The sequence below is a fragment of the Rhinolophus ferrumequinum genome, chromosome 22, assembly GCF_004115265.2.
Source record: "Rhinolophus ferrumequinum isolate MPI-CBG mRhiFer1 chromosome 22, mRhiFer1_v1.p, whole genome shotgun sequence".
NCBI classification, from domain to species: Eukaryota; Metazoa; Chordata; class Mammalia; order Chiroptera; family Rhinolophidae; genus Rhinolophus; species Rhinolophus ferrumequinum.
Window position 1 is genome coordinate 761025 of NC_046305.1, and position 18203 is coordinate 779227.

Genomic DNA, 18203 nt, shown 5'->3' on the forward strand with positions numbered 1-18203 from the left:
AGGACTGCGAGATGTAAGGAGACCAGCATCTTAGTACATCAGTGGGAAGAGGGCTAGGTTGGTGGGGTGCTTGTCCCCTAAACTTCTGCCCTGCTAGCTCCCCCTTAGAACCAGAGGAAGTGCCCTTCCCCCGCTCCGGCCACTGCTAGCGTGTGGTCAGACTGCCTTTCGCACTAACATCTGTGCTGACCAGCTTCAGCTTGTGTCTGCTGGCCAGGCGACACCTCATCCATTTGGGTGATGGTTTGGCAGGTGTCCTCACAGTTGCTGTCCCCAGCTCTCCCACATTTCTCGTGATTCCAACTCAACCCCCCTTCTCCACTCCAGCTGTTGGTTCTAACTCCTGGTGGATTAATTTATAGAAAGCCCATGCAGCCAACCCCACCCGGCCTGGCCACATCCTTCTCTGTAGCTGACAATCAGTGTGCTGTCCACACCCCCACACACACCACCTTCCCCCCCCCCCCCCCCCCCCCCCCCCCCCCCCCCGTCGCAAAGGCACGTGGGCCTCTTCCCACCCAAGCTGAGCAGTGCCTTCGCCTCCTCCTCTCTGCAGAGAGCCCCAGCATTTTCCCCTCAGCTCACCACTCCCTCGGCTTAATCTCCCCTCTCCTACCCTCAGGCTTACTCTGTCGGAAAAGACCAAAATAATAACCTCCCCAACTCCACCCTTTCAACCTAGCCCCCACCCTGCTCTTTCCTGTGACCACCAAACACCAGAAGGTCCGTGCTGGCTGCCTCTCCACCCCCTACCCGCACCCCCACCCCCACCCCCTCAGCGCCCCCACCACCACAGTGTCAACCTCACCCTCTTGTGTCCCCTGTGGTCTGGTCGTTTTCCCCACCTCTGCTCAGATGACTCTCCCCAATTACCCATAAGCTCCTGACCACCTTGATTTCTATGTAGTCTGTACACCTTGGCCACCCCTAACCTCACAAGTCTCTGATACTGTGGCTTCTTTTTTTAGTTTTTAAAAAAGTTTGAATTGTGGTAAGAAGCACATACTATATAAATGTATCCCTTTGGCCATTTGAAAGTGTACAGTTCATAGTGTTAAGTTCATTCGCTTCATTGTGCAACAATTCTCGAGGCCTCCATCCTGCAGAACTGAAAGTCTGTATCCACAGGACAGCAGCTCCCAGACCCCTCCGCCAACCACCACGCCCTTCCGCTCCCCGTGATGTGAGGTCCCTCAGGTCAGGGGAATCACAGAGTATCTGTCCTTCTGTGACTGGCCCGTTTCACTCAGCATAATGTCCTCAAGGTTTAGCTACGTTGTAGCCTGTGACAGGCTTTCCTTCCTTTTTGGAGGCTGAATAATACTCCATGGTGTGCAGAGACCCCAGTTTCTTTACCCACGCCCCTGCAGTCGGACACGTAGGTTGTTTCTCGTCTTGGCAGTTGTGGATATGCCCCAGTGGGCATGAGGCACATGTGTCTTCCAGACCCTGTCTGCCATGGCTCCTTGATTGGAGTCCCTTGGCTTTTCTAGTTCTTTCTCCCCTGCTGGCCCCTTTGCCTCTGTCCATTACCCACCACACTTTTACCCCAAGGCCTGGCTTTTGTTTTCCAAGCATGCTTTCCAAATTTCCTTTCTGGTGGCTCCCCGATGACCGAGAAGGCCAGGGGCTGTGGGGCAGCGTGGGGCAGTGGATAGGGCACCGGGGCCAGGGCTCCTTGGGCCTTCCCTGCCATTAGCCTTTCCAGTCTGCACCTCGTTTGTTCACCTGTCCGATGGAGAGAACACAGGAAGCTTTCTTCTTTAAGCATTGTGGACCCCTCCCTGCCCCTCCCCTTCTCCGCCTCTCCCAGCGACTCTGCAGCACTCCTCCCTGTCATGTACAATTCAGAGGCGCTCTCCTTCACACCTCTCTCCGGCCTGCCCCAGACTGGCTGATGGCTCTGCCCCAGTTTCCCCAGCACTCGCTGGCGGTGTCACTCAGGAGGAATTTAGTCCCAACCATAACGGTACACGTGTTTCCCCAGCTGGACTATCCCCACCCTGGGGACAGGAGGTATCCTGACCCCATCACTGTGAGGGAGGCAGGCACTACAGTGACAGGGTACCCTGCAAATGCCTGCCATTCATGACAGCAAAGCCTTGGTCAGTCTCTCCCTATGCGACCTCTCTGCAGCCTTTGACCTTGGTGACAGTTCCTTCAGGTACCACCTGTCCTTTGGCCTCTGGTTGCAGTGCTCTTGCTTCCCTTCCTACCTCGCTGGTCACTGCTTCTGTCTCCTCCAAGCGTGTCTTCTCTTGTCCCCCTTAAAAGTCCCCTTGGACATGTTGCTCCCCCACCACCATCACCGCACCTGTTAGCCAAGGACGTCTGTCCGTTCATTCAGCAGACACTCACTTAGTACCTGTGATGGTTCCAGACCTGACCTAGAGAGCTGAAGAGACACCTGAATAAGACCTGCTTCCGGCCCTCGCAGGGCTTGTCTTCCAGCCATAGGGACGGGCTGACAACAGTCAGAGCCCAGCTGGACTGGTGGGGAGGGACCGGGAACAGTGTATCCCTGGCTCAGGCTTCTTGCCTCCCTCTCTAGCTACTGTTATCTTGACCCGGACACACCACAGGCGGGTGTAATGCAACATGTCCCGAGCTGAAGTTATCACCCCTCCAAACCTGCCCCCTCACCGATGGTCCTCACACCCGTTAATCACACTGCCCGGAAGAAACTTGGGGCTCATCCCACATTCTCTCTCACCCTGTCCACACTGAGTGGGCCACTGGTCCCATCTCCTGCTCCTCCTCCCTCCCTGACATTCCTCAGCACCTTTCCAGTCCCATGAGGACCAGGCCACCTGACTGAGACAACCAGAGCCAACCCCTAACCAATCTCTGCCTCCTTTTCCTGCTCCATTCATGCAGCCCTCTCTGGTCAGGCTCCAGGGAAGCTTACTAAGAAACAAAATTCTCCCTAAAACTCTGAATGGCGTTTCATTGAATTCAGAACAAAACACACACACACACACACACACACACACCCCAATGGCCTGCCTCACCTCCAGCTCCTCCGCGCACACCTTGGCACCACTGCAGTCTCTGTGCCCTCCATGCAGTGTCACGGAAACCTTTCCTGGGTGCCCAGCATTGTCCCATGCCTTGGTGACACAGACATGAATAGCCATCTTGCCTCAGGCGCTAACAGTGAGGCCCCTTGGGGCGTGCTCCTTCTTCCACCTGGAACGTGGTCCTCTGTGCCTTCTTCTCTAACCTCCCACACCACACGGAGTCAGTGCCCTGTGCACGCCTCCGTGTAACCCTCTGTATACAGTGTTGCCGTGTCATTGTGTGTCTGTGTGCCTCGCATACTGAGTATTGTGATTAGAATGTAGCAGAAGCAAGCGTGGAGCAAAGAAACCAGTGACAAAGCTACTGGAATAATCCAGGTGAGAGATAATGGTGGCTGGGACCGAGGTGGTAGTATGGAGGTAGGGATAGTGGTCAAGCTCTGGACATATTAAGTTAATCTAAGTTAAGGCCAATGGTATTTGATTATGGGTTGCATGGGACATGTGAGAAAAAGAGAACATTGAAGGATGGCTCCCAGGTTTTTGGTCTGGGCAAATGGAAGGGATGGAGTTGCCAATGAACTGAAATGAGGAAGACAGCAGGTAGGTGAGATTTGGGGGAAGAACAGGCATTCCATTTTTGATGTGCTAATTATCTGCCAGGGTTCTCCGGTATATAACCTTCAAGGAATTGGTTATGCCATTGTGGAGGCTGGCACATCTGAACTTTGTAGGGCAGGTGTGCTGTCTGGAAATTCTAGGGGCGGGAGCTGATACTGAAGTCTTGATGCAGAATTTCCTCCTCATAGAAACCTCAGTTTTGCCCTAAAGACCTTTCGACTAATTAGATGTAGCCCATCTACATTAACAAGCTAATCTCTTTTACTTGAAGTCGACTGATTGTAGATGTTAACCACACCTACAAAGTACCTTCACCGCAAGGATACATATTAGTGTTTGATTGAATAACTAGGTATGCTAGCCTAGTGAAACTGACACAGAACTAACCATTACACTAAATTCGAAATATCCACTAGATGTTTTGAAGCAGTGTAAACACAAATCAGCAGGGATCTATCCCAGAGGTATCATTTTTTCCCCCCAATTTTTTTATTGTAGTAAAATACACATAACATTTACTATTAGTGATGTTTAGTCATTCACAATATTGTACAATCTTCACCACTCCTGCAGAATATTTTCACCAAATGAAACTCTTCACTAATTGAGCAGTCATTCCTCATTCTTCGTCTCTCCCCCCACCCCGGCCCCCGGCAATCACTAATCTACTTTCTGTCTCTATAGATTTGTCTATTCTGCATATTTCACATAAATGGAATCACACAATATGTGACTTGTGTCTGGATTACTTAGCATAGTGGTTTCAAGGTTCATCCATGTTGTAGGTGTGTCAGTACTTCATTCCTTTTTATTACCGAATAATATTCCCTTGTGTGGGTGTGTACCACCACCTGTTTCATGTACAGCTGGGGTTTGAACACTTGTTTTCAGTTCTTTGGGGGTATATATTCAGAGTGAAATTGCCTCGTCATATGGTAATTTTGTTTACTTTATTGAGGAACCACTAAACTAGTTTCCACCGCGGCTGCACCATTTGCGGCTGCACCTTTTTCATTCCTATAAGCAATGTCTGAGGGTTCCAATTTCTCCACATCCTTGTTGACACTTGCTGTTTCCTGGGTTTCTGTTTGTTGGTTTCTGTTTATTTGTCTGTTTTAATTTCAGCGGGCCTCATGGGTGTGAAGTGGAGCTCATTACGGTTTTGATTTGCATTTCCCTAATGACTAATGATACCGAGTACCTTTTCATGTGTTTGTCGGCCATTTGTACATGTTTTATTATTATTGTTATTGGGGAAGGGGTACAGGACTTTATTGGGGAACAGTGTGTACTTCCAGGACTTTTTTCCAAGTCCAAGTCAAGTTGTTGTCCTTTCAATCTTAGTTGTGGAGGGCGCAGCTCAGCTCCAGGTCCAGTTGCCATTGCTAGTTGCAGGGGGCGCAGCCCACCATCCCTTGCGGGACTCGAGGAATTGAACTGGCAACCTTATGGTCGAGAGCCCACTACTGGCCCATGTGGGAATCAAACCGGCAGCCTTTGGAGTTAGGAGCATGAACTCTAACCGCCTGAGCCACCGGGCGGCCCCATTTGTACGTTTTTTGGAGAAATGTCTATTCAAGTCTTTTGCCCATTTCTAAATTGGGTTGTTTGTCTTTTTGCTCTTGAGTTGCAGAAATATCTGTTTTGAAATTAATTGACTCCACTCCAGGTCTCCCAGCCCCTCATTTAAAGAGCTCTTCCTCTTGTTTTAAATCCATGTACAGGCAAATCGCTTCAGAGTTGAAAGAGACTCTAACTGCCACTTATTCCACTTCCAGGGTGTCCCCTATTCCAGCAATTTCTTGAGTTCCCAAGACTCAAAATTGGTAGTCTACCCTTAGTTCCTCCTGCAGCGCATTGGCCTCTACTGTTTGGGGGTCATAGATGAGAAAAGTTACACGAAAATTACAGATTAGGATTCTAACAGACCCCAAACCTAAGGATTCTAACAGACCCCAAACACAAGGTGACCCGTTTAGAACTGGATCGTCAAGAAGCACCGGGTGACTTCGCTTTTCGCGAATTAGAAAGGACACGCACGCGCCGTAGAGCGGAGGGCATGGAGAAGCGAATGGAGGCGTGGCCTATGCCCGGACTCAAGATGGCCGCCAGGACCATCTACCCCAGCTCCCAGGGCCGGGAGGCGAGGCTCAAAAGCTCAGACGCTATTGGTGCAGTTGCCCACCGTTCATCCTCGGGGGGCGGGAGTGATTGCGCCCCAATTTCCGGTTCCGGCAGTACCCGGAGTCCTGCCGAGATGGAGGAAGATGCGACCCGAGGCCGGCAGTCTCTGGGAGCAGAGGATAGAGTGGGAGCTGCGGCCTAGAGGTCTGGGCTTGGAGTTCGCCTCAGACGCGGCGGGACCGCCCTGATCTGAGAAGGTGAGAAACCACTGGTTTGGGGTGCCTGAGGACTAAGGTCTCCGAGGACCTGGACCTGTCAAGGAGGCGACGGGTGTCTGCAGTGTCCCGCTGCAGTTCCGCGGGAGCCCGCCACGCAGTTGTGGGGATGAAGGACGACTGTAACGAGGCATCTCTTCCTGGCGGAGGCGCAGGAGGTTCGCTGAAGCATGGCGATTGGCATGACCGAGGACCCAGAGGCTGTGCGGGGCAGGACAGACGCTGTATGAAGGGGGTGTCCTGTGGAGTAGGTGGAGAGGATTGTCATGTGGTGCCTGTGATGAGGCGTCACGTGGGTCCCTACTGAGCACTAGAGCAAGGCTGGTTGGGAATTTCACCGAATCCCAGAGGGGAGGTATCCCCAGGGACCTCCCCTAAGGAAATGCATGTTCATTAGACAGATGGGCAAGCGTCTAAATGTATTCACAATCGTGTAGGTAGCTCCAGAATGCAGAGCGCTGCTGCACATGTCCTAGGGAGAACAGAGGAACAGGAGGAGGAAGCAAAGATCTCGTCCGCAGCTGAGAAATCGGGCCCAATCCCCAGGGGTGTCTTGTTGGGAGTTACAGAAGGTGACTTAGTTTGGTAGGGGTGGTTGAGTGATCTGCACGAGTCCAGTCGTCATCCCTGGGCCCAGTACTGGTGACCAGTCAGGGTGGAGTCAGGGCTCCTAACCCAGTCATAACGGTCCTGGACTTTCAGGGAGGTGGTTATCATTGTTACAATGCTGACCGTCCTTCATATTTAAAGCAGTGCTTCCTACACTGATACACATGTTAATTGCTCCGGATCTTGTTAAACTGTTGGCTCGAATTCAGCAGATGAGCGTGCGTTTTGAAATTCTGCATTTCTCACCCATGCTGCCGGTCTGTGCAGCAGGCTGAGTAGCGAGGATGCAGAGCAGCTCTGTGCAGGAGAGCTTGCTGCAGTGCCGGCTGTCTGCTGCTGACAAGGGCTTCCACACACATTAGCTCACATGAGTTGCACCACACTAGTCTACAGTCGTGCACTGCATAACGTTTCTGTCAACAATGGACCGCATGTATAACAGTGCTCCCATAAGACTAGACAGACCTACGCGCTGCCCGTTGTATAAAGTACAGCACACACAGTCATGTACAGCACGTAATACTTGGTAATGAACGAGTGTTACTGGTTTATGTGTTTACTACACTATACTTTTTAATCATTTTAGACTGTACTCTTTCTACTTATAGAAAAGAAAGTTTGCAGAAACCGTGTGCTGTGTCACGCCAGCAGCAGCCTCACACATCGCGTGTTGTTTTGTAAATGTAGTGTAGCTTGTGTGCCGTGTGTGTACAGTCTGCAGTAGTTACAGTAGGCCTAGGCCGTCACACCCACTCCCCACGCCCTCACTGACCCCCAGAGCAGCTTCCGGTCCTGCAGGTTCCATCTGTGGGGAGTGCCCTGTCCAGGTGTGCCGTTGTTCTCTTTTATAACGTAGTTTTACTACGTACGGCAATGGCTTAGATACACAACTACTCACCATTGTGTTCCGATTGCCTACAGTGTTAGTACAGTGACCTGCTGTACAGGCTTGTAGCCCGGGAGCAATAGGCCACACCGCAGGCTGGCCTGGGTGTGGAGCAGGTTACGCCACGTGGGTGTGTGTGAGGGCCTCTGATGTTCACATGGTGACAAAAGCACGGTGACAAAAGCGCCCAATGACACATTTCTCAGAATGTATCCTTCTCGTTAAGGGGTGTGTGACTAGAGCTGTAGCAGGCTTGATTAGCCCCATCTCACAGATGAGGAAACAATTTCACTGAAGTGACTCGGTTCCAGTCAGACCAGTAAGTGATGGAACTGGAGCTCAAACCTGAGTGTCCTGATTACTAGTGTTCCTTCCACTGCATGACCTTGCCTTCGAGGTGACACTGCCTTGTCACTGCCTTGAACCAGAATCTTATCTCAGAACCCGGTAAATAGTCTAGTGTGACTTTTCTGGTACAAAGTGGAAGAAGAGCGGCGGTGTCCCGGGCCCACCGCTTGTGTCCCTTTGCACGTGTGGGCTTGGTAGTGGGGGTTCTGCCTCTGACATCCCATTTGATGACCTGAGGCCATCGTAGGTCATGTCGGGCCCCCATAAGCAGCACTTCAGCCTTTGTACCCCAGCAGTGTTAAAAGATGGGGGCAGCTCAGAACTGCAGCCGGGCATACAAACGGGGGTCTGGGAAGAGCCGTGATGAGGTGGGCTGATCGAGTTGGGAGAAGGGCAGGCTAGAGGAAGTCTGCAACACGTGTCTGCAAGGAGGGCTTTCCAGAAGGTCAGACAGGAGCTGGCGGTGATAGTTCAGCAGGAGTGTTGGGGGTCACGTAACAACAAAGAGCAGGTTGAGATCCCACCTTCCAGGAGCAGCCCCAGCTTTTGAAGGGGTAGTGGGGGGTGGATGCAATGCCCTCTTCTCCTTCACTAGAGGCTTATCCCTCCAAGGCATGCCCCTTAGTGGCTTCTCCTGTCACCATGGCAATGGCGGGAGATCCCTGCCCCAGCCTTGGAGAGTCCCCCCTTACTTCTGGGAATTTAAAATAAGATTGGCACATGTCAGAGACGGAGCAAAGTGGCCACTGGCTCCTGCCTTAGGATTTCTCATCAGGAGATGTCGGTGCTTCATGATTCAGCTTGACAAGTTGAGGTGGGTCCCCGAAACCGGTCCTGGAACAGAGCCCTTTGTTCTGTCTCTGCACACTGCTTAGCACACGGTTTGCATGCGCCCTGCAGGAGGCCGTCCTGCCGGGCCCGTGGTATTTGTCTTGTGCAACAGTGTGACTGCCCAGCCGCTCAGCTCGCTCACTCCACAAGCACAGAGAAAGCAGAGGCAGCTCTTGATGTTTCTGGGACAAAGCTGAGAGAACTCCCTGGGCATCGGAGGGGCCAGGAGCTTGTGTTTACCCCTGGCATGCATTCTGCCTCCCGTGTGGGAACGGCAGCTTTAGTGTGAGCAGTGACCCGTGCTGGAGCTGCCCAACTCCCAGGGTAGAAGGTGGAGTAGAGAATTCTTGGCTCCGATCCTGCCTCCACCACTGACCAGCTGCGTGACCTTGGGCCTGTTCCTGTTAATGTCTCTGACCCTCTATTTCCTCGTTTAGCAGAAGTGTCTAACTACACAGGTTAAGTGTGAGGATCACAGGAGGTAATAGGTACGTGCTCAGTAAGTCCTAGTCTTGCTGCATCTCAGATGTAACTGGATGACAGTCACCGAGGACAGGGGAGACAGTGACCACTTGCTCTTGAAGGGCCTTAAAGGACAGATTGCCCCACTGGACTTGGTGGATGGCCCAGGCTGAGGCTGGGGAGGAAGGGCCACCTCTGCCCACAGCAAGTGGAAACAGACTGAGTTTCTCGAAGGCAGAGTGGGTCCTCTCTGTTAGGTGACTCTCCCTTCCGTATGTGGGACTGAGGTTATGATTTATGTCCTTAGGGATGAAAGGGACCAACATGTTCTCTACCCTGTAGTTCTCAAGACCCATCAGGTGGCTCTTTCCTTTCTAGAGTGAGTTATCTAATAACCAAAGAGGACTCTGACCTTTGCCTCATTCCTAATGTTCTAACTCCTTTCATTGGAGGGAGGGGAGGTGTATGTGTGTGTGCGTGCGCGCATGCGTGCCCCCCGTGGTGTGAAAGCCCCCCTTAATTTCTTCCCCACACTTTCTCCTGAAGCGGACTGGAGAAAATGTAAGCGGGGTGCGTGTGGGCTGGGGGGCTCAGAGGGGCCAGCTGGAAACCGCAAGTCAAGTCAGGCGAGTCAGCTGGGAAGGTGAGGAGGGTGCAGGGCCACAGGCAGGGCCTCCGTTGGCCTGGAGCCTCACACGTGGAGCGCTTCCTCCTAGATGTCACTGGTGACACCCCCTCAGCCTGCTGACCGGCCTCGCATCCTGCCAGGTAGTCGGTCTGTCCGCAGTACCCTGCGCGCTGCCTGGCGGGGGCCATGACGCCAGGAGCCGGGCAGAGGCCGACACCGCAATGATGGGGAAGGGAGCCGAGGCGCCAGTGGGGGCCGGGGAGTCACAGGTGAGGAGCGGCTTCTGGACTTAGAAGGACGGATGCGGGGGCGGGAGGGGGCCGCGGAGCCCGGCGGAGCCCGGCTCACACCCGCCCCCCTCGCAGGGCGCCGGCGCCATGGAGGACAAGCGCAACATCCAGATCATCGAGTGGGAGCATCTGGACAAGCGCAAGTTCTACGTGCTGGGCGTGGCCATGACCATGGCCATCCGCGTCAGCGTGTACCCCTTCACCCTCATCCGCACGCGGCTGCAGGTGCAGAAGGGCCGCAGCCTGTACCAGGGCACCGCGGACGCCTTCGTCAAGATCCTGCGCGCCGACGGCGTGGCCGGCCTCTACCGGGGCTTCCTCGTCAACACCTTCACGCTCATCTCGGGCCAGTGCTACGTCACCACGTACGAGCTCACCCGGAAGTTCGTGGCCGAGTACAGCCAGAGCAACACGGTCAAGTCGCTGGTGGCCGGGGGCTCGGCCTCCCTGGTGGCCCAGAGCATCACGGTGCCCATCGACGTGGTGTCACAGCACCTCATGATGCAGCGCCAGGGCGAGAGCGCGGGCCGCTTCCAAGTGCGGGGCAGCGCCCAGGGACACGGCGTGATCGCCTTCGGCCAAACCAAGGACATCATCAGGCAGATCCTGCGGGCCGACGGGCTCCGGGGCTTCTACCGAGGCTACGTGGCTTCCCTGCTCACTTACATCCCCAACAGCGCCGTCTGGTGGCCCTTCTACCACTTCTACGCAGGTGCGCCGGGCCAGGGAGGGCGAGAGGGCGCGCTCGCTCGTGGTGCGTGGTGCGTGGTGCGTGGTGCGTGGTGCGTGGTGCGTGGTGCGTGGTGCGTGGTGCGTGGTGCGTGGTGCGTGGTGCGTGGTGCGTGGTGCGTGGTGCGTGGTGCGTGGTGCGTGGTGCGTGGTGCGTGGTGCGTGGTGCGTGGTGCGTGGTGCGTGGTGCGTGGTGCGTGGTGCGTGGTGCGTGGTGCGTGGTGCGGTGGGAGGCCGACTGGGAGAAGGGGCGGGTCACTCGCGAACAGCCGACCCCAGAGGCATCCGGGATGACCAGGACCCTGTCCTTCCCTTGGCGGAGCTTATGTTAGAGTGGGGGCATCAGACAAGCAGAGCCGGGCATCTTAAGGCCGTGGTAACCCTTGCCTTGGAGTCAGTTATTCGTGGGGGCCTTAGCGCTTCTACAGGGGGGAGAAAGGCCTTTTATTTTTTAACGCGTATTTTTCCAGCTCTGTTGAGATAGAATTGACGGGCAAGGTTCTTGGCAGGGGGAGGAAACTAACATCTGTTGAATACCCACGATGTGCCAGGCTGTGAGCACTGCGTATGTCAGGGCCTGAGGCAAAGTGCCCAGTAAGTGTCTGCTGAGTGAGGAGACTCGTTCTCATCACTCCCTTTTGGTGAAAATGTACCCGTGCTGACTAAGGGCATTTAGAATGAAGTCGAATGCGGCCCACAGGACACAGGTGCAGACGAGCCGTCCGCTTCGCCAGCCCCGCCTCGTGCTGCTCTCCCTTTCCTCACCCCGGGCCACTGTCGCTGTCTCTCTCTCGGTGCCTGAAGCTCACCAAGCTCTGTTCGCACCTCAACGCCTTTGCAGACAAGGCTCCTCCTGGAATACGATTCCCCACTTTCGCTCTCGTGGCTGGGTCCTTCTCAGGCCTCTGGCCTTAGCTTCCCTGCCACCTTCGCAAAGACGGCTTTTTGAAGTACCCAGCTGGAAAGAGGACACTTTGCGTTTTCTTTGTCAGCCCCTTACTACTTCACAGCACTTGTCACGATTGGTATTTACCTCATTCCCACTCCCAGCTCCTTAATTAGGCTCTTAAGTTCCATGAAGGCGTTTCCCCGTCTATTTCTGTTTTATATCTAGTGCTTATCTCAGTGGCTGGCATTAGTAAGCATTAAATAAATATTGATTTTTATGACTTGTCCAAAGTCATTTAGCCAGGAGGGACGTCAGTCAGGTAGTAGGTGCCCAGTAAACATTTGTTAAATAAATGATGGAGACAGAAAGACCTCCGTCCCCCACCTTCTTGCCTTCGGCCTTTCCATCCTCTCCTAAGCCCCAGGAAGGTGGCCTGTGTGCGTGACTAGACTTGGAGTCTGGATCCTGCTACAGCTCGCAGGCCTGGGGCCAGTGCAGACAGGCCCAGGGAGGCTGGCAGGGCCAGGCCAGACTCTACCCTTTAATGGTTGCAAAGTGCTTTCTGTTCAGAGAAACAGGATGCCCGTGAGGTGGAGCCACCAGTTCACTTTGTATGCTGCCCCTGGGGAGAAAGTGATTGCAAATCCGGGAAGAGGTGGCTCTGGTAGGACTGAGGGAAGAGCCACTGCCACGAGGCTCGCGTCTGCCCTGCCAACCCCCACCATGCCGTTTGTCTTTGGTTGCGTGACTACAAATTACCCAAACATGAGAGAAGTCTTGAAGGTGTTAAGGCAGCTGAAGTGTAGAGAGAAAAGGAATCCTTGAGAGTAAAAGCCGGAGTCCTTGCGATGGCCTCAGGGTCCTAAGTGGCAAGCCTCTTTGACCTCATCTACTATTCTCTCTCACATTCTGCTCCGGGCGTATTGGCCTTGCTGCTCCTGGAAGACTTCAGCTGTGCTCCTCAGGGCCTTTGCACAGGATATTCTCTGCTTGGAAAGTTCTTTCCCCAGAGCCACATGGCCTGCCCTCTCCTTCAGGTCTTTGCTCAAGCTTTGCCTTCTTGAGAGGCTTCCATGACAACCTTATTTAAAATGGCAGCCCTTTCGTCCCCTATCCTAGGCATTTCCTATCTCCCTTTCTGGCTCTATTTTCATCTCTAGCTAGCACACATCACCTTCTGATACAGCTATGTATTTTGCTTGCTTATTTATTGCCTGTCTGTAAACTTCCTAGGAAGGTGGGATTTGAGGCTCTTTTATTCACTGTTACACTCTCAGAACCCGGGGGCACTGGCTTATGGTCGCCACTCAGTACGTCTTTGTTGAATGAATGAATGAATGAACTTGTCTTTCGCCTCCAGAGGGTGAAGCAAAACACTCAACGGCAGGTGAACTTCCTAGTGGTACTGGGACTGGGACGGGTGAACTATCCCGTCTTCACCAGCATTTTGAAAAATGATTTTTTCTTTCTTGATATAAGCTGGAGAAAAGTCCTCCCTATAGGATATGACTTTCCCTTGTAATTGTTGTTATTGGTAAAATCATTCACGTGGGTTCAAAGTCGAAAAGGTAGGAAAACGTATGTCGTGAAAAGGCTCCTCCTCCACCAGCCACCCAGCTCCCTTCCTTAGAGACAGTCAGGGTCACCGCTTTTTAATGTGTCCTATCAGTTATTCAGTGCAGGCAGTAGAAAATAATGTAGTGTGTGCTTGTCTAGCTTACGAGTCGGGAGGAGTAGAGCCCCTATGTAGGATTTTCCCATCAGGGAGGATTCTGTCCATGGGATATGAAGGGAGTCAGCAAGCAAAGAGGTTTTTGTTTTAGATTTTTTTTTTAAACTTTTCTTTGTTTTAAATCTGTTTTTCCAGGACCCATCAGCTCCAAGTCGAGTAGTTGTTTCAATCTAGTTGTGGAGGGCGCAGCTCTCAGTGGCCCACGTGGGGATGGAACCGGCAACCTTGTTGTAAGAGCACTGCGCTCTAACCAACTGAGCTAACGGGCCATCCCCCAGCAAAGAGGTTTTGAAATCCCTCCTCCAGAGGAATTTTGTCCAGAACAGTGATATAACCAGTTCTGGAAGAGTCCTGAGATTTAAAATTTTTCTTGGTTCAGAAGGAAGCAAAGAGAAAAAGAGATGGGAGTTACTGGGGGTGGCACCTCTTAGGAGGCTGAGGCTTGCCCTCGTTGGCAGCAGCAGTGTGAGGACCGACGGGCTGGGGCCCCATGTCTTAAGGCGCTGTCTTCCCTCCCTCCAGAGCAGCTCTCGTGCCTCTGCCCTAAGGAGTGTCCTCACATTGTCTTTCAAGCCATCTCAGGCCCCCTGGCTGCCGCCACTGCTTCCATCCTCACCAATCCCATGGACGTCATCCGAACCCGAGTGCAGGTAAGACCAGCCTCCTCCTCCCACGCGGGCCATTAGCAGCGTGATGTTCAGGCCCGGCCTCCTCGCCCTGACCTCTGCGTCCTGGTCGTCCAGGCCCCTTCTGTGTGTTATGACGTACCATCTAGAGACCAGCCGAGCACTCTGAAGGACCTCGCGTGTTTCTCTCATCCTGTCTGCTGCCTTGCAGGCCTCTAGGAATTCTTACTGCTTCCAGCCTTTCATCCTGTTAGCATAGCCTATCAACCACCTTTTCCTGTCTTGCAGATTTGTGGTGGTGATTAGAAATACCGATTTCAGTTAATTTCCTAAGTCTGTCTGGTTTCTCCGTGGGGCTCTGAGCTTTCTACAGTGACAGTGACTGTTCTGGAACAGGTTTCACAGATGGTACTGTGCGCACTCAGCAGGAACGCTGACGCGCCCTTGGTGGTGTTGTCCAGAAGTTACAGTCCGTCTTCAGTTAGCTCAAAAACACTTTCACAGCACCTAGTGTGAGGAAATAGAATCTGAACGATGCTATGTAATACATGCATTTTATATTTTAATATACAGCAGCTTTTGCTGTATAAAGCTTTAGGTCAAGAGAATGGGGGGTTTCAATGTCTGATTTGGGTAGCTGAAGAGGAAAGCTGTCCAGGAGAGGCGGGTCATTTGGTTATGATGGGGAACGGAGGGAAGGAAAACGACCTTAGCAGGTTGCGGGCAGTCAGTTTCCATGATACACAGTGTGGGGGTGGAGGTGGCAGGTAAATCGAGGTATTTTTGCCTCTGGAAGACAGTGCCCTCCCTCCTACCACACACATTTGAAAATGAATAAATTGGCATCTGATTGGTTTGCAAGTACCAAAGTGCGCAGGTTCCGTCCTCATTCTCTCCTGAGTCCTGTTCTGGGTGTCCCCCAAGGAGATCAGAGAAAGGACAGGTCTCTACCTGGAGGTGCTCCCAGGCCGCAGGAGACAGAGGGCGTAGCTGGAGGGCCCTTGCGAGGCCTTGGATCCGTGGGAGGCCAGGGCAGCAGGGTGGTCAGATGAAAGGACTGAGAGGCCCAGGGAGCGTGGAGTGGGCAGGTGCTCTGAGCCTGGATGAGGTCACCTGTGACACTCAGCACAGGGGACCAGACGGGCTCTCCTGCCTTGTCTGAGGGCTGGAGCGTGGGGTCTAAAGGCAGAGTTTGGTGGCAGGGCATGAGGGGTGGGGAAGGTTGAGAAGAGGAGCTCTCTGCCTCAGCAAGGCTTTCACTGTGACAGTGAAGACAGGTGCTTGGGGACCAACAGGGTCAGAGGGGAGGTTGAGAAGAGGAGCTCTCTGCCTCAGCAAGGCTTTCACTGTGACAGTGAAGACAGGTGCTTGGGGACCAACAGGGTCAGAGGGGAGGGCTCTAGCCATGGGAGTTCGAGGGATTGAGGTGACCAGTCAAAATCAGACTGGCGGAGGACCTTAGCTGCGGGTGACTGAATCCAGCCTCCCTGAGGTGGGAGGGAAACACCCAGTCCACACTCGTGGCGGTGCAGCTTCCCTACTGGTGTTAGCACTGGCTGGTGTTTACGGAGCACTTACTATCGGCCAGGCTCCATTCTTGTAAACGAATCATTTACAAGTATTCTTTTGTTTACTGCTCAGAATAGCCACACGACATAGGAACGATCATCACTGCTTTATAGGTGCAGAGTTAAGGAAGTAAAGCACCTGAGGTTCTGCTGCTAGTAAATTGGGGAGAATGCAGACCCAGGCAGCCCGGCACCAGAGCCCATCCTAAATGGCCGTGCTGGCGCTCGGAAGCAGAGGCAAGCCCCGACTCCCAAGTGCCATTTCCCTGATTCCTGCCTCAGCAGGGGAGACCCAGCAGGGGCTCTGACTGCAGACTGTGACCTCCGCTGTGTTGATGGTTCCAGGTCGAGGGCAAGAACTCCATCATCCTGACCTTCCGACAGCTCATGGCAGAAGAGGGGCCCTGGGGCCTCATGAAGGGCCTCTCAGCCAGAATCATCTCAGCCACGCCCTCCACCATTGTCATTGTGGTGGGCTACGAGAGCCTCAAGAAGCTCAGCCTGCGACCCGAGCTGGTGGACTCCAGACACTGGTAACCCGCGGTGAGAGAGAAGCCTGCTGCCCTCCACACTGCCCCTGGCTGGGGCAGAGGACGGGGGCCACCTTCTCCAAGTGCCCCCCCACACAGCTAGCACTGCCCGGGGCCAGGTGCCCTTCCGGGACAGGCACGGAAGCTGAGCTGCTCTGGCTGGAGAGGCGCCCACTTGGATCCCGTGCCCCTGTTCTTTTTCATTTTTTTGCCAAATGGCTCCCTCCCTCCGTCTGTCCCTGTACTCTGTCCTGCCCTAAGGAAACCTGTCCTCCCCGCCAGCCCCACTTCACGCCTGCCCTGCCGACCCTTCGTCTGACTCTCCCCGTGTCCCTGACATCCTGAGTGGAGCTGTACGCGGGGCTTGTTCACTCCCACTGGTTCTTCCCCCTGGGCCTCCAACCCCGGTTCTAAGCAGCTGCCGCCAGCCCTTTCCTGCTTCATCTCGTAGGCGTGCTTGTTTGTATTTTGGGCCTGAGCTGCCCACCAGACGACTCTGCTTTTCCCTGCCACTGGGGACAAGGTGCCAGGCACGCTTGCGCAGGGAGTAACAGCCGCAAAAACCTCTGGTTCGCCAGAGCACTCGTCCTCTCTGTGGAGAGTTACTAGGTTGGGGAGAAATGTTGATACTTTATTTTGTGTGTATATATTTTTTTAACATCTGTGAACTAGGCTACTGTCTTCATCCTGCTAAACACCCATCCTGCGGTCAGAGCCCACCCCCTCGTCAGACAGGTGGAAAATGTAATGTAGCTTTTCCCTCCGGCCCAGTTCCCTGTGCCTTTCATGTCCCTCGCGCCCCAGCAGTCCCAGGACATATGAGCTGGGGCTTCTCCTGGCCCAGATGGCTGCCGTGCTGGGCACAGTTCTCAGTAGGGCAGGCTCTCTGGGGCACACAGGGCTTGGAGCACTGCCCTGAAGTCAGGTTGAGAGGAGCTGGTTTGGAAAGCAACAAGAGGGTCTGTGTGCCCAGCCCAGCGGGGCCAGGCCTAGGAGAGGGCATGGGTCCTCAACCCCAGGCAGTCATGACATGACACACGCACACCCCAGTCACTTGGACTCATGGAAACGGACGTTGTCTCCGGATGGGAATCTCTGAGATGTGGAACTGCTTGTTGTTCTTCTCCCCGATGTGAAGTCTTCCGGGCACTGTACCCACTAGAAGGCCACTTGGAAGATGGTAAAGAGGGGGTCAGCAAGTCACCTAACACCAGGACCACTGCGTTTACCAGCCCGATACTGCCGAGATTACCTGTGGAGCTCAGGAGCTACGGGATGAGCGCTCCTCCGTCCTCACTCTCCCCACCTCAGCTACCAAGCCTGTGTTGCAGGTGGAGGTGCTGCATAAGGAACGAGAAGGCCTGTCAACGCCTGCACTGCTCCTTGAGACATTTGACCTGGACGACCTTCCGGACCTTACTGGTCCCACCCCCTGGGAAAGGCCATAGTGCCCACATGAAAGGTGCTAGCTACCTGAAGCCTTGCCATTTCTTAAGGCTGTCCCCTGGCCACCTGTTCTGTCACCCTGGCCACATCAGAATCTGAAAACCACGTTTCTCTACCTTCAACCACCACCACTGCCCGTCTTGGTCTTTTATCTTTGAGGGTTATTTTCCCTTTAACTTATTTTTGTCTCTCTTCTTGCACTTTATCAAGAGTCCTCCCATTTCTGTCCATAAATGGTCATCCAAAGGGGTGGGCCCACAGATCACTCTGAATCTTGCTGCCCCTGTCACCCCTTTACCCTAAGAACCACCAACATACGGAAGCCAACGACCCCTTCTTTCTTGAAGCTCACTCTAGTGATACATTTGGAGATTGGTTTTCTCAGCGCCTTCCGCTCCCTAGAGAGTTGTCTTCAGTCCTTCCCCACTTTGGCCTAGTGGGTACAGTATCACGGGCAGCAGGTCGTCTCCTGCCTCTCGCGTAGGATGTTTCTCCCTCTCAGACGCCTTTCCTTCTGTTTTCTCACAGTATTTCAGTCTTTCATTTTCTGTGTGCCTCCCTCCTTCCTCCCTCCCTCCCTCTCACACGC

General features: G+C 53.8%; 1 protein-coding gene across 4 annotated transcripts; it reads left to right on the plus strand.

Annotated features, from left to right (window-relative positions):
• The first annotated feature begins 5857 nt into the window (after nt 1–5857).
• On the plus strand, nt 5858–16836 carry SLC25A44 (solute carrier family 25 member 44). Of its 4 annotated transcripts, none has more exons than XM_033093365.1 (5): nt 5865–6022; nt 9893–10073; nt 10170–10806; nt 13967–14094; nt 15984–16836. In XM_033093365.1, exons 2-5 carry the CDS (start codon nt 10026–10028, stop codon nt 16173–16175), a joined length of 1005 nt encoding a protein of 334 aa, XP_032949256.1. In that variant the 5' UTR covers nt 5865–6022; nt 9893–10025; the 3' UTR covers nt 16176–16836. The 4 variants fall into 4 exon arrangements, 3 of the variants coding, with proteins under 3 accessions (XP_032949256.1, XP_032949257.1, XP_032949258.1); XM_033093366.1 differs by having other exon boundaries at nt 9945–10073; XR_004421661.1 differs by having other exon boundaries at nt 5858–10073; nt 13972–14094; nt 15984–16119.
• The last annotated feature ends 1367 nt before the right edge of the window (nt 16837–18203 follow it).